This window comes from Drosophila erecta, unplaced genomic scaffold (genome assembly GCF_003286155.1).
Source record: "Drosophila erecta strain 14021-0224.00,06,07 unplaced genomic scaffold, DereRS2 tig00000021-arrow-pilon, whole genome shotgun sequence".
Lineage (NCBI taxonomy): Eukaryota > Metazoa > Arthropoda > Insecta > Diptera > Drosophilidae > Drosophila > Drosophila erecta.
Window position 1 is genome coordinate 20,157,735 of NW_020825198.1, and position 13,941 is coordinate 20,171,675.

The window sequence follows — 13,941 nt, forward strand, 5'->3', positions numbered from 1 at the left end:
ACTCAACTGTGCACCTGCCAACTGACCTCCTTTCGTTTTGTTTCTTTGGTTTGAAGTGGAAATGCAGAGCAGAGCAAAACCAACAAAATAGAATTCATTTTTTACGAAGACCCAATGGTTTTCAAGTCGCAGCTGCCTGATTTTAAGTCCAATTGCATAGGGTGAAGGTCTTTTGGCTAATTAAATAATCGGATTGCTTTGCAGTCAGCTACTTTAAAGCGTTCCATTAGTTTCCCTATTAATCTGCATTACTACCTATATGATTGGGCCCTTAAGCTCCACTCTGTTCACCAATCAGACAGATGGGAACAGTCTGTCCTGGAACATGTCTTTGCTTTAAGCTCGGCTTGGGTCGCGTCCAAGAGCCCATCGAGCGCGGTGTTCCAGAGTGGCAAGCCCTCCGAAGGAAGCCTTCGCGAGCAGCTTTGTGGGGCAGCCGGTTAAAGTCCTCGGCGGCGGGATGCGTGGATGCGTGGAGACGTGGATACGTGGCACTCACAAAGGAGGGAGCAGGAGAACCCGGGGCAGCGTGTTCCCAGCTCGGGGCTCATTATTTCCCCGAGTAATATGCTAAAATGACGGGAACGCACTTACACACGGACACGGCAGACGTCTGGCTTTGGCTGGAGGCAAAGCGGCGGGCTGGGAAATGTTTTTAATTGAAAGGAACTTGCGCGGCACATGGAGGTGGGGCAAGCGCTGGAGAAGAGTGCCATCGGGGGACTGGGAGCAGCGGTGGCACTGGGCTAGGGTTCAGCATGGTGTCGACACTTCCTGGGCGGCGCGCAGGTGGATGTCTCCGAAAGAACTGTCAGTGTAAAATTGTTTTTAAAGCCGCACCTGGAACAGGTAGTTTCCATTTGTTTTGCTTCGCGTTCAGCTTGAACTAATATTTGCACAATCACTTTGGTTTGACTTTGGTAAGTCAGATGGAGGCGCAATCTGCTAACGTTGTCTATCTTGCAGCGATGTGGGGATTGGGAATGAAATCTACTAGAAGGGAATACATTAAATGTGGTAGTTGTATTCTCTGCTAAAAAAATAATAAAGCTAGAAACAGGGTCAACTTGCTAGGATCCACAATTCGCCGTAGTTCTAAATTTGTAAACTCATTTACTTATAACTAATTTACAGTGCAGCGGGCGAACCCGGCAGCTTCAGATGCTCCAAGTGGGGCCTTTGGAGCAGGAGTACGCGGAATGGAATTCAATGGGGACTCGCCGTTCCGAGTATTTTCCGCCGGAGAGCGGGCTCGCAAATTGCGTATTTTTATGACTGCCATTATGGGACGTCTAAATATAACGCTCGCAGCCGCAGGATCCGCGTATCCGAGGCAAGCAGCCTGACTAACTGGCAGCCAGAACACTTCAATCGCGGAATTACGACATTTATCATAATGCTCTAAAAGAAGCGAGGGGCGGGGGTGGATGGGGAACACGGACTGGGGGCGTGGCACGCAAATAATGCTCTTGGCTGCTGCATGCATCGCCTGGTTTAAGTGTTCTCCTGGTGCCCGCACTATATAATATTCCCTCCAAATGCAAGGATAAGCTTACTAACTCGCTGTGCAAACTGTAAAATTGCGGTTTTATGCGGCTTAATCTACGCGTTTTAATCCACATGAAATACGAACCTAGGGGATACCAGACTGACTAAGTTAGAAAGGGTGTTTCTAGAACTGCATACTTCCCTTTCAATTCCAGGTCCTTACAGACCATAACATGTTTAGTTTTAAAGCCAAGCATATTATTAATATTGTTCCAAATAGTCAAATGGCTTAATCAATAGTTTGCCAACAGCTTTACAATGAGTAATTGGATCAAAAAGTCAGGCCAATTAGCAGAGGCTGCTCCAATAACATTACTGTCCCGGCACGAAGGTCCTTCATTTATCAAGTTGCATCCTTGGCGCAGTGCCTCCTCGATATCTATGGTTGGCTGCAGCTGCCACAAAACTTTTTAATGGTTAAATAAGCGATGTTGTCCAGCGCAGTTGGCCCGATGTCACTGGAGAAGCACTGATTTTGTACGTATTTGGGCTTTCGGTCAGTAATTGGTTTTAAATGGCATTTGTTTAACTCGACAAAGTGAATTAAGCTGCGATGGTGCCATTAATAAAAATATGCGAATGCCAGTTCATATATTACTCACCATGTTTAAAGTGAAATAAAACCACAGCGACTGGTTGTTTACATTACAAATAATTTTGATATTTATTGTTCAAGCGTGTAAATAAAGCTTTCTTGCACTTTACTCTTTGTATTTGTTTCTTTTTTTGGTTTTATTCCTTTGTAAATAAATTGCAAATAGATATAGTTGCAATAACATTTAAGTTCAACTTCTAAGTACCACGTACTATATTATGTATGCATATATCCTTGGATGATTCCGAGGAGAAGATAAGATATTTGTACACGAATGTATCTCGTTACGGGTTAATCTGGCTAAAATACGATCTCAGCTCTACGCAGCCCTAAATATTGGTAAGTATTCGTACATAAAAATACAGTTAACACTTTGTATTGCGGTTGTATATTGTAACTTGTGTGCCGCCTAGGCAGCTCGTTTTCCCAAAAAGTACACATTTTACCATATACTCGTACATTTATATAAATATAGTCCCTATACATAGATGCTGTGTATATGTATTCGTTTGTCTCTCTATATGTAATTTAGAACTTATGCCACGCTTTCCCGTTGATAATATGTACAAATCGTTTGGCCAAACATCGCAGATTGCAAATCCAAGCCTCACTGTGTAGTCCCTTAAATCAAAACTGATTCCGAAGGAAGAACAATATCTATATCTTATTCTACTTTCCAGTATGTAGCGGTATCTTAGCTCGAAGAACATGCTTTTTAATCTCACAGTTGTAAAGTTTATAAAGTGATTCGGAAAATGATATCGAAGAATCAAAGAAATGTTATTTTGATTTGGTAACGCTAATGAACAATGATTTTTAAATTTCAACTAGAGCTTTCTTAGCCTAAGTTTTCGCAAACTCAAATAAAGCAGTATCACCCATATCCATATAGCTTAACAGACGGATAATAAACTAGATTTGGAAATTAATTTTATGTTACTTCGATAAATCGTGTTAAATTGCGTTCTCTTGCTTTTACCACTTACGTTTTGTGGAAGAATACTACGGGATACCTCATTTTTCTTCTAAAGTAAACAATACAATCTATACATCCTTTGACCGAAGATCGGCTAATACTCTATATTGGTATACAAACTTTTACGTTACAATAGTTTCCTATCCAAAGAAATGGGAACTGAGGAATACCATTTGTAATATATCAAATAAATTGCTTTAAACTGTTTTTATTTTAATTGGAATAGGTCTGAACCAGCAGAAACATAGGATCATGTATGAAAAAATATGTATTTTGTCACATTTTAAATTAGAAATACATGGTCTTAATACATGCACACAACAATAGGCAGCCAGTAAGATATATGTGTATATTCTGTTTATTCTGCTTTATTTTGACCGTAACATTTGATTTAACTACTCAAGGAAAGTAACGACTTACATCAATAGTATAGTAGTAAGTAATTCATAAAGCTTGTGATCAATCTAGGTATGTTTCCGTATATATGGCATTCGCACTATGCGTATCTATGGTAACAAGTACATCTAACTTTAGTTTGGTTAAACTTTATTTGTCTTCATATCGTTATGGGAAGATTAAAATGGCGAATGTGCGGAGCGTTGTGTTCTGAAGTGTAATCTCGCCAAGGTTTGGACTCAGTGGAGAGTCGGTTATGGAATGTATAAAAGTTCAATATCAGCTTTGGACCCAAAAGTGCAGTTTTCACGTTACAAGCTCACGACGTCCTACAAGCTCATGAAATCCTAGTCGAATATTTGGAAAGTCGCCTCTGACACGCCCTGGTTTATTGCATTTTAAATAGGCTCTCAAATACCTAGTTTTATGTGCCCTGTTAATGATCACACTAATCCGATTCATCTTATCTGATTCGTGTTAATATGATCGATAAGGAAATATGACATTAGCCCTCTCTAGATCTGTCTTTAGATGAATAAAATAAATATTTGTCAAAGGCGATTTTCTAAATGTATCTTGTGTGTGCAGATTATCTGATAGTTTGTGACGGACCTATGGGTAAGTACAATCCGTGCTTCGAGTTCCTGCCCACCCGTGCTCATCAGACGTCCGTTTCGGTGCTCGACTGGTTGTGAATGGAGGTGGGCAGAGGCGCCTGGTGGGACAACTGCTTTTGCAGCGGGGGCGGTGGCGGTGGCGCTGGCTGACTGGGACCTGGACCCTCATCCGTGCTTGTGGGCAGCAGCAGGGGCAGCGATTTCTGCATGCCCGCCACTCCCGGCGACTGGTACTGCGATCTTGGGCTGGGCGGCGTGGGCGTGGGCGTGGCCGGGATCTGGTGCCAGTTAATACTATTCTGGGAGGTTATGTTGCGGGTCTTGCGCAGCGGCGGATTCTTCGTCGACGTGGAGAAGGCCATGCCACGACGCAGGGGAACTCTACGGGAGCCACGGAGACAACAGGACGAAGGACACGCATTAGCAACGGTGGGTTGGTTAGTCGAGGGCGATGCGGCGGTCACAGGGCGATTGCGATGAGGCGCAGGATGTGGGTTATGAGATCGGGATCGATCAGGACGATTTCAGGACGATGCACAAGTGGATGCACGTTATATTTTGTATTTGTTGTTTGTTTTTGGCGGGGAAGGACGACAAAGACACAGGTTATACACGGGTTACACACAATCAGACGTGGCACTTGGGACTTGGAACTCTAATCGCTACAGAGAGACACTCACCTCGTTGGGCTCGGCGGCGGGTAGGAAATGCCGCGGTGGCTGGGCGACAACAACATGTTGCCCGAGTGGCTCGTCGTGGAGCCGGGCACGAGCAGAGTATTGTTACTACAAGTAGGACAAAGGTTATACTGTAAAGAGCACAGGCTGGCGGATTTGGATCCGGTGTCGGAATTGGGAAGCGGAAACTCAAGCGGTGGGCAGTGGGCGGTGACGGTAAAGGATAAAAGGCGTGCTGCAATGCAGCAATCACAGGAAACAAAAGAACATAATCAAAGCTGCGGAAACCGAAGTTTGAAATACCCTTTCTTTTAACTTAGCGTGATACTTGTTAATACTGCATTCAGGAATCGGATTCAAGTGGACTTAGATAAGGCTCAATTAATCAAGCACATTTTCAGACATTCAAGTTCTGAATTTAGGTTACACCTAAAAAACCTCAAAAAGGGTATTTTATATCTGGCATATTAACTACAAATGATTATTAGCACAAATGATGTTTGGTGTGGCAGGTGGTGGTTAGTCATGAACCCAAGTCGAACAGTTCACAATAAAAAGGTTTATTTTCTTGCTTTTTGGTTTAATATATAAAATATGACTACAGTTGATACTAGCTAAAAACAGTGTATAAATATGATGACTAAATGTAGAGTATGGTACAACATAAACAGAGTGAAACCAATCCCTGGGACGCTCACACATGACTGGACAGGGATCTGAACTGGTGACCTGGTGATCTGGTGGTCTGGTAATCTTGGGATCTGGTGATCTATGATAGTGGTTTGGTGGTGTGTGCTAGCTTGATTTTGTTAAAAGCTGGTCATGATCAGTGGCGGTGGAGTTGGTGCACCCTCTACGCAACTTACGTGTGGATGTGATGCATGTTTAGGTTGGGCAGGCTCTGGCCCAGATGGTTCATGGGCTGCACGGAGAGCGTGTTCGCCGACTTGGAGCCCATCTGACCGATAATGCCCATCTTGGTCTTGTGCAGACCACTGATCAATTGCTGCTTGCCCTTCGGGTTCACTGCGTGGTTGCCTGTAATTGTGAGAAGTTGCGAACACATACGTTCAGTTAGTAATTGTTTTAAAGTTTCTTGAACCTGGGTATGACCCACCTGTCATTATGCTGGAGCCCTCGTCGCTGGACACCGAGTTTGTCTTTTCAAAGTCGACCGATATGTTGCGGGAGTCGTTCCACTCGACGCTGCCGCTGTGGCTGTTGTTCGCACTGGAGACGTGGCTGCAGATGGAGGAGTTCATGGGTGACTTGCGGACGCCCAGGGAATCGGCGGTGCCGCCGCTGGTGGCGCTCCCGCCGAACCGGAAGCTGTCGCCGCCGCCCACCGTTCCACTTCCGCCGCCCCCTCCGCCGCCGCCGCCGCCGCGCTTCAGTCTTTGGTAGATCGTCTTGGCCCGCCACAGGGCGTCGTACCAGTTCTTGGCCTCGGTGCACTGCAGCGTAAACGCCGTGGTGGCCACCTGGAACTCATTGAGGTACACACAATTGAGTGTGTTGTTCGGCGCCAGCTGCACAATTAGCTGGTCGGTCAGGTACGGCTGCCGGATGACTTTCAGAGCGCCCAGTCCCCGCTTGGCGATCGTCTTGCACACCAGCAGGAGATCCGTGAGCAGGAAGCAGTGTACATCGGACTTGCCGAGGTTGTCCTTGAACTTGTGGTCGCCCTCCATGAACAGGTGCCGCACATGGTAGGCGGGGCATCCACGCATCGGAGCACAGAGATCAAACATCTGGCTGTGCTGCTTGATCAGCTTGTCCAGCATCTCGTTGTTGGTGTCCTGCAAGGATTGTAGAAAGTTATTTAGCCAGCAATCTAAGGCGGACATAAGCACCGCAGGCATTAGATAAGTGAATATAAATCCTTGACTCACCACCACATCGTAGGACTCGATCCGCACCATCACGCCCTTGAGACGCTCGTTCTCCTGCCGCATCGTCAAGTGGTTGTTCACACTGCCCACAAAGCTCTCCACGCTGTGCATCATGACGTCGATGGCCTCGATCTCCTCCACATCGCTCATGTGCTTCTTGATGGCCGCCAGGAGGAGGCTGTACTTGGTCAGTCGCTGCATGGGTCGCACCACAATGTCTGCGAGTCGCAGGCGGTTGCACATCTTCTGCGACTCGCACCACGCCAAGTAGGAGGTGAATAAGGCGTTGTTATGGTTCAGCTCCTTGCAGTAGAACTGGCAGGTGCTCTGTTCCGCACAGTAGATCTGCAGAGGATTTGCCAGAAACATTAGTCACGTATTGGAGCATGCTCGTGTTCAGGACCCACCTTATATGGCGCAAATATGGAGGCGAAGGATAGGAAGCCCTCCTGGAAAAAGGCGCATCGCATTGGCTCGTGGGTGATGACACTGTGCGCCACCATGGGATACAGCCACAGGGTCCAGAACTTGATGTTCGCCTCGCACACAGCCCTCACATTGGAGAACAATCGAGCTTGGTCCACGTCGATCAGCAGACGCTCCTCCTGCACGGCCTCCAAACACGCCAGGAACAACTGCAAATGCATCCAAGGATCAGACGCACTGACGGAATGGGATTCAAGGTGTAACCACTCACTTCAGTCACTGTTTGCAGGGCGTGTATGTAGTAAACCTCGGTGGTAACCAGCTCCCAAATGGCCGTTTGGATCTTGATCTCCGACTCGCCCATCGCATCGCTATTTACAAAGTCGCGCCACGATTTGTGCATATCCTGCAGATAGGCCAATGAGTTGTCCAGGTCCGGATGATCAAAGTTCATGCTGTCCGCCCGCTGGGGCACTCCGTTCTTGGCATAGCTGTTCAGCAGCTCGCACAGCTGGCTCTGCTGGGGATTCTTGATTCCGAATATGGAGGACCACCGCTGCTTGATCTGCTTTCCGGGCGCCACTCCCGACTCGCTGGTCTCCTCGGTGGAGACGGATGGCAGGAGTCGGGGCGGAGGTTGTCGGGAGCCCTGCGGTGCACGAGGCTTAACTATGTTAAATGCACTATACTCAAGGGAATACTATTACATAACATTTTTTTTCCACTTTAATATATACAAATATATCGTTAAAGAAGGAAAATTAAATGTGTTTAAGCTGCGTAATAGTATATCATTTCCGGCATTAATAGCCTGACGAACCCTTTTCATTGGCTTCAAGTTTTTGTCCCAGGTAAGTTAGTCTACTCTGGTGCTCCCACACAGCATGAAACCTATCCCGATTAGCCCATCCCGGTAAAACTTACAAAGGAAGCTGCCTTCTGCAGGGGCTTGCGGTTGCTGCCCCGTTCTGTGATGCAGAGATGGTGTCCCGCCAGGCTCTCCACATCGGTCTGCTCATCCACGGACACGGGCAGGAGCGAAGGACCTTGCGGGGGATACGGAACAAAACAAGCTCAATTTGGAAAGGGGTCCGAGGGAGCGCAACGGAAGCGTCATACCTGCATCTAAAAAACTGGGCGTGGGATTATTGTCCGTAATGGTGATTTGTGTAAAGCTGAGGTTCCGCCTACGCAGGGCGTGGCTGAGTGCGTTACTGTAAGCGTGGTCGATTTGAAATCATTATTTTAAATTGCATACGGATGCGCATTATCTCGGGACTCACAGTAGTGTCACGCCTTTGGTTGCCGGAATGAACTCCTCATCCGGATGCTGGGAAGAGTCCAGGCAGAATGACACGGAGAAGAACTCGGAACTGGATACCTAAACAAATGAACATTCACAGCATTAAGTGGGCGAATAAGACAGCCCGTGGATACAGAGCCCAATCTGTAAATTCACGGACCGACCCTTAAGAAGGACCTTTCAATCTAGCCTTCAAAAAGCCACAAAGAGATGCACTGACAAAAATTAGTAGCGCCCGCCGCCAAGCACTCTCTTTGATGGCCCTCCGAAGTGTGAAGATTGCATCTGGAGGCGCGTGGGCATGGGTTGTTGCTGATTCTGTAACCCATCCGCATCCAGCCCACAAAAACTACTGCGAATAAAAGCAAACATCAAGAAATATTCTCGCAATTCTTGCTCGCCAAGTGACAGAAAAGCGTTGGCAGTGGAAAACCAAAAAAGGAAAATGGAAAAAGGAAAATGGAGAAAGGAAAGGATAGCTGGAAAAGTTCTAGAACAACTTTGCTGATTACGGCGACAAAGGCAAATAAAGAAATTAAAAATGTACGAGTATATTCCCGCCCCAGCCAACAGTTGTCACCATCACCAATCATCATTCAGCATCCTTAACTGCAGGCTTATTTCTCGCTGGGGTGACAAGGCCTTCTGATTGCGCTGCCTTTGGATCTGTTTGTCTTTTGACCAGGTGAATCAAGGGCTCCAGTTGATACCCACTCACTTGATACCCACTCACCTCGCTGCGCGTCAGCAGTGGCTTCTTGCGCTTCATGAACGAGGATTTCTTTTTCACCGTCGAACCGGAGGACGCGGTGCAGCCGACCGGGGAGGTCAGGCCACTACCACCACCAGCACCAGCACCACCACCAGCACCACTACCTCCACCTCCGCCCAAGGTCGCGGCTGTGGCACTGTGAGGACTCAGCGTCGAGGACGAGGACGTGGCCGCCGCCTCGCCAGCAGACTGAACGTGTTTGGAGGAGGCTATCGCATGGGTTGACGTGGTGGACATGGTGGAGGTGGTGGTGCCAGTGTGACCGGTGGCGCCGGCGGTGCTGGCGCTGCCAGGCGCTTGCTGCTGGAGGTGGTGGTGCTGCTGGAAGGATCCGGCACTGGGGTGACCGGTACCGAAGCAGGACGAGCTGGCCGTCGTCGTCGTTTCATCGAGAGTGGGCGAGAGCATCAGGGAAGGCATCCGCCGCACGATCTGCGGTGCCTGGGTGTAAATTGTGGGTGGGTGGTGCGGTGGGGCGTGCGAGGATTGTGGTGCCGCGGGTGACAGGCAACCGCTCTTCTCAGTCTGGGATTTTGTTTTTTTTTGGGTATCAGCGGGGTTGTCGGCGGTCAGCAAACAAATAAAAACCAAAGTTTATTAAGCCCATTTAGGTATAGAGACAGTGAGAGGGAGAGATAGATAAAAGAAAGAGAGAGAGAACAGAGAGGAGAAGACAGATATGGTGAGCATATTTTTTAGGTGGTTTCTTGGCAATGTACTCTCTATGTACTATTGGATCTACAAATCTTCCGAATTCAACCGATTGATAGGCAACACTTAGCTACAAAATATGCCAAGCAAATACTAAAAGTGCAGCAGTAACATTATTAATATTCACTTTAGAGAGCTACTTCGCAGCAGGCATACAATACCATTAAAAAGCTTAAAAAGGTTATTCATTATCAGAAAAACAAAAAAATTTAACCGGGAGCAAGAAAAAATATTTTGGGCAGGGAGATCTTATATGCACGCCTAAGCTGTAGGATCTTTTAAGTCTCATAAAACATGAACACCTTATTTAAGCAAGCGCTTCGATTTAAAACTTTGCACTATAAATTAAACGTAAAATTCAAAGAAAGAGGGCGAACATCGCAGAAAGTCACGTACGGCTTAAATTGACAACAGAAATCCAGTAACTAACAAGTGCAAAAAGTTAGTGCAAAGTAAAAACAACTGACTGTGCTTAAATCTTTGAAAGCTTCACAAAGAGTAGTTAAAAAAATCAGAATAGACACAAATCAAAGGCAGACCAAAGCAGCAAGCAAAGTAATTTGTTATCAATTTGCCAAAGGACTTTCACTCGAGGGACTAAAACGAAGGAATAGCAAACTTACAGTGAAATCACACTACACTGTACACCTTGCACAGCAATCAAATCTAAAATCAAGATTTCCAATGATATGGTGTTGAGAAATATTTAAAACCTTACATATATTATGATACTATTGGAATCAGGTCGAAAAGTTACTAAATCAGTTATAAGTGTTAGTTGGATAACTCTCGTATTAAAGTATTCACTTCTCAAAATAGGTTTTTCATTGAAATAATCTAATAATATTCATTGAATAATAATATTTTCGAACAATCGAAAAAGTAATGTAAAACAAATGTACGTTTTTGAGCATAAAGTTTGAAAGCTCTGATTTGGTGGCACACCAGTTACTTTAACATATATCATTTAATTTACACTTAATTAAAAGAGAAAGTGCTGTATAAGGCCGACCTCTTCTCTTCTCCACCATTCAAATTCTTGATTTTAAATCACAGTTTTTCTCGCACTAAGTGGCCAAGTCCTAGCAGTTGGCCGAGGGTTTAGCATGTGTCCGTCCCCTGACCACCACTTACCACATTGGCCTGCCGGCCCAGGGATCCTGGGACTCCAGTGGTGGCGAACAGTCCGGGTGTCGCGCTGCTGCTGCCCGTGACGGCTGTGGTGGCGGTGGTGCTGGTGGTGCTGGTGGCCATTCCCGGAGGAGCCTGCTGGCAGGCCACCACACCCGAGTCGAGGCCATCCAAGTGCGTGAGGCTCTTCGATTTCAGCTGGAACGAAAATGGAATCGAGATCTGTGAGTCTGGGTGCAATCATTGAAGCGTGAGGCAGATATTCATAATTAAATTTTATTCGCGTTATTAAGGGCTTTTCACATATTTTGTTCATATGTAGGCACCAGTTTCAACTCGGTTTCATTCAAATGAAGAGTGCAATTTAAATATGTGGTGTTTTATGGTTTCATGAAATTATTGCAATCAATAAAAAGGTGGAAAATATATAAAGAAAAATGTTTAATTGAAAATACCATGAAAATTATAGTATGCTTTTAAGCCAGAATAAACCTTCTTATAAATTTGGTCCAGAGATGGCTGATTTATAACCACTCAGAGCCAAAAACTAAAAGTAATCTGGGTGCTGAGCTTAGCTTTTTGTTTTTTATCTAGTTCTTAAGCTATAAAAAGCCAAGCTGGATACGCATTTGTGTACTTTAAGATGCTTACGGAAACGCGGAGACCTTCGTGGGCGAAACTGACTGGGGATCCCAGAGCATTGGAGCCACATCGAAGTGCTGAATATTTCGTTAATGCACAGAACAATGTTTTGAATGCTTTTGGTGCCGCGCGTTGCAGGACAATGAAAAGTGTTTGGGCATTCGCCGGGCAAAAATAAATTGCTTGCAGCGGGCGGCCAACTGGGTAATGTGGCAACTAGGCAACCAGCAACCAGGCATCTTGGCTATGTCGATGCGGAACTGCCAACGAAAAGATGCATCGAGAACAAAAAGATTGAGTCAGCGGGCGAGAGAGCCCTAGACGTGTCCTCGAGGCTTCCTCCCTCGCCTAATGCACCCAGATTACATCAGTCAAGAGCCCCCAGCTGGCCAAGTGAGTGTGGACGTGGACCAAAGTCAGGGTCCGCCCCAAAGTCAATGCCTCGCCCACCGCCCATCAGCCTTCGTCCTTTGTCCTTTGTTGCGGGGCACCCACCCATCCGGCTGCGATTTACACATCTCAATGCCTCGGTTTAAACTGCGCTTGACGGGAAAAAAAGGTTGTGCTTAAATTGACATTAACCGCTGTAAAATGCAGGGCAGCACATATGCTATCATCTATGCTCGTGAGTTGAGCTGGGGATCTTGGAGAGGAGGCATGGTTTTATCCGGACTGTTCCTTCTACCTACACGAGATATGCCAATTTACCCAGATATCCATCTCAATCTTTTATTGTGGCGCTGCTTAATTTGCACTGAAATTTCTGAGAGCACTCTTGCCATATTTCCAGCTATTTGGGATTTGCTTCAGTTGGACAGCGTGCCAAGTGGAGGATGGTGAACTCCTACTCGAGTGCAGGGTGCGGCATGCATGGCAGCCAAGCTACGGGAATTTAAGCTCCGGGCGGATGCCACTCAACCCCCCGGTGCCGCTAATCTGCCCCAGAACCCACGACCACCACGACCACGTCCCAGCCCTGAGTGCGCCCAAGGATACGGGCACTGGTCTATTATTCCTGCTGACGACAATATTTCACATTCTGTTTCGGCAATTTCCAGCTGGCGGCCCTCCACCGACGACCACCCGTTTGCCTTGCCCTTTACTTTGGTTTATGTTTTTGTTTCCGGTTATATTGTGAGTTGCCGCCCACTGGGGTTGGTATACTGGGCGGGATTTGCGGGGAATCGGGTATATTAGATGGCACAAGTAGTATAAGACTAAACGGAAATAGTATTAGACCAAAATGAAATGGTATAAGAAACATGGCATCTCTTAAATGATTTTAGCAGATAATATCTATCTATTGTGCGGGAACTAACTCACCAGAAGTATATATATTTCGCACTAAACTAATACTGCTTAAAAGTATAGCATATCTTTGAGTTGTCACTTTTCCCTTTTGACTCTTTCGTCTTTTGGCTTAGTTTGGCCTTTAGCTTCGCCCACACACAAAACAGAAAGTATTCGAGAGCAATTCATACTCGTAGTCGTAGTTACCCATAAAATAAACACTTTCCATTGTGGAATCCAGGCTAAGGATGTAATAGTTCTGATTGTTTGCGCTGCGCAGGAAAAATGCAGTGCGGCACTGCATAATTTGCAATTCTTGAGAGCATAGAATTAACTCACAATGTTGCAAGCGATTTCCTAATGACTTAAAGACTCAACTCATGTGTTCATGTGTTCCAAGACCACGGAATTTGCATGTTAACAAGGCGGCTTAGGCTGAAGCCATCGGGAAAAAGAAGGAAACTGGCACATAACACGGAAAATCACTTTGGGATGTTGGCGGACACCCTCGAAAATAATGTCCTGTGCTTGGAAGTTTGAGAGCAAAATAAGGGATTGTAAAGGGACTGCAAGGAATTCCATAAGGAATTATATATAAGCAAAGTTAAAGGCAACTAAGCTGTGACATTTTATTCATCCAGTATTTTCCTATAATTACTTTCGTTTACGTGCTGCATTCAGTTTTCTTTGCTTTGAGGAAAGCCCGCCACTAATAGGATTAGATTTAGTAATAAACGTACAAATTGTGATAACGGATGAGGAGTGGCCAAGATCTGTCCATCTGTCTGCATGCCAGTTCCCACAAAAATATTTGCCAGACTCTGTGCTGGAATGCTGATAATCATGGCAAATCCAGTTTCTTGCCTGCGAAACCAGGCAATCCCTAAGAAATAAAAGCATAGTTCTCACAGCGTTTTGCTGGCGCTTTCATGGGGATTTCATCCAGCATTGGAACTCCCAGTGCG

At 46.0% G+C, this 13,941-nt stretch overlaps 1 protein-coding gene across 7 annotated transcripts in view; it reads right to left on the minus strand.

Annotated features, from left to right (window-relative positions):
* Positions 1-3,461: 3,461 nt before the first annotated feature.
* The window catches only part of LOC6545787, a 49,083-nt gene continuing 38,603 nt past the window's right edge, over positions 3,462-13,941 (minus strand). For 2 of the 7 annotated variants that reach the window (XM_015157478.2, XM_026976413.1), the window contains exons 3-14: positions 11,048-11,242; positions 9,164-9,727; positions 8,411-8,508; positions 8,247-8,341; positions 8,052-8,173; positions 7,399-7,776; positions 7,109-7,336; positions 6,702-7,046; positions 5,927-6,608; positions 5,676-5,847; positions 4,813-4,917; positions 3,462-4,513 (exon numbers count right to left, since the gene is read on the minus strand). In XM_015157478.2, coding sequence (XP_015012964.1) covers positions 4,177-4,513; positions 4,813-4,917; positions 5,676-5,847; positions 5,927-6,608; positions 6,702-7,046; positions 7,109-7,336; positions 7,399-7,776; positions 8,052-8,173; positions 8,247-8,341; positions 8,411-8,508; positions 9,164-9,727; positions 11,048-11,242 — 3,321 coding nt within the window. In that variant the 3' untranslated portion in view covers positions 3,462-4,176. Of the gene's footprint in view, positions 4,514-4,812; positions 4,918-5,353; positions 5,609-5,675; positions 5,848-5,926; positions 6,609-6,701; positions 7,047-7,108; positions 7,337-7,398; positions 7,777-8,051; positions 8,174-8,246; positions 8,342-8,410; positions 8,509-9,163; positions 9,728-11,047; positions 11,243-13,941 lie in introns of those variants that run through there. The other 5 variants (XM_026976414.1, XM_015157477.2, XM_015157474.2 and 2 more) reach the window with 3 other exon arrangements.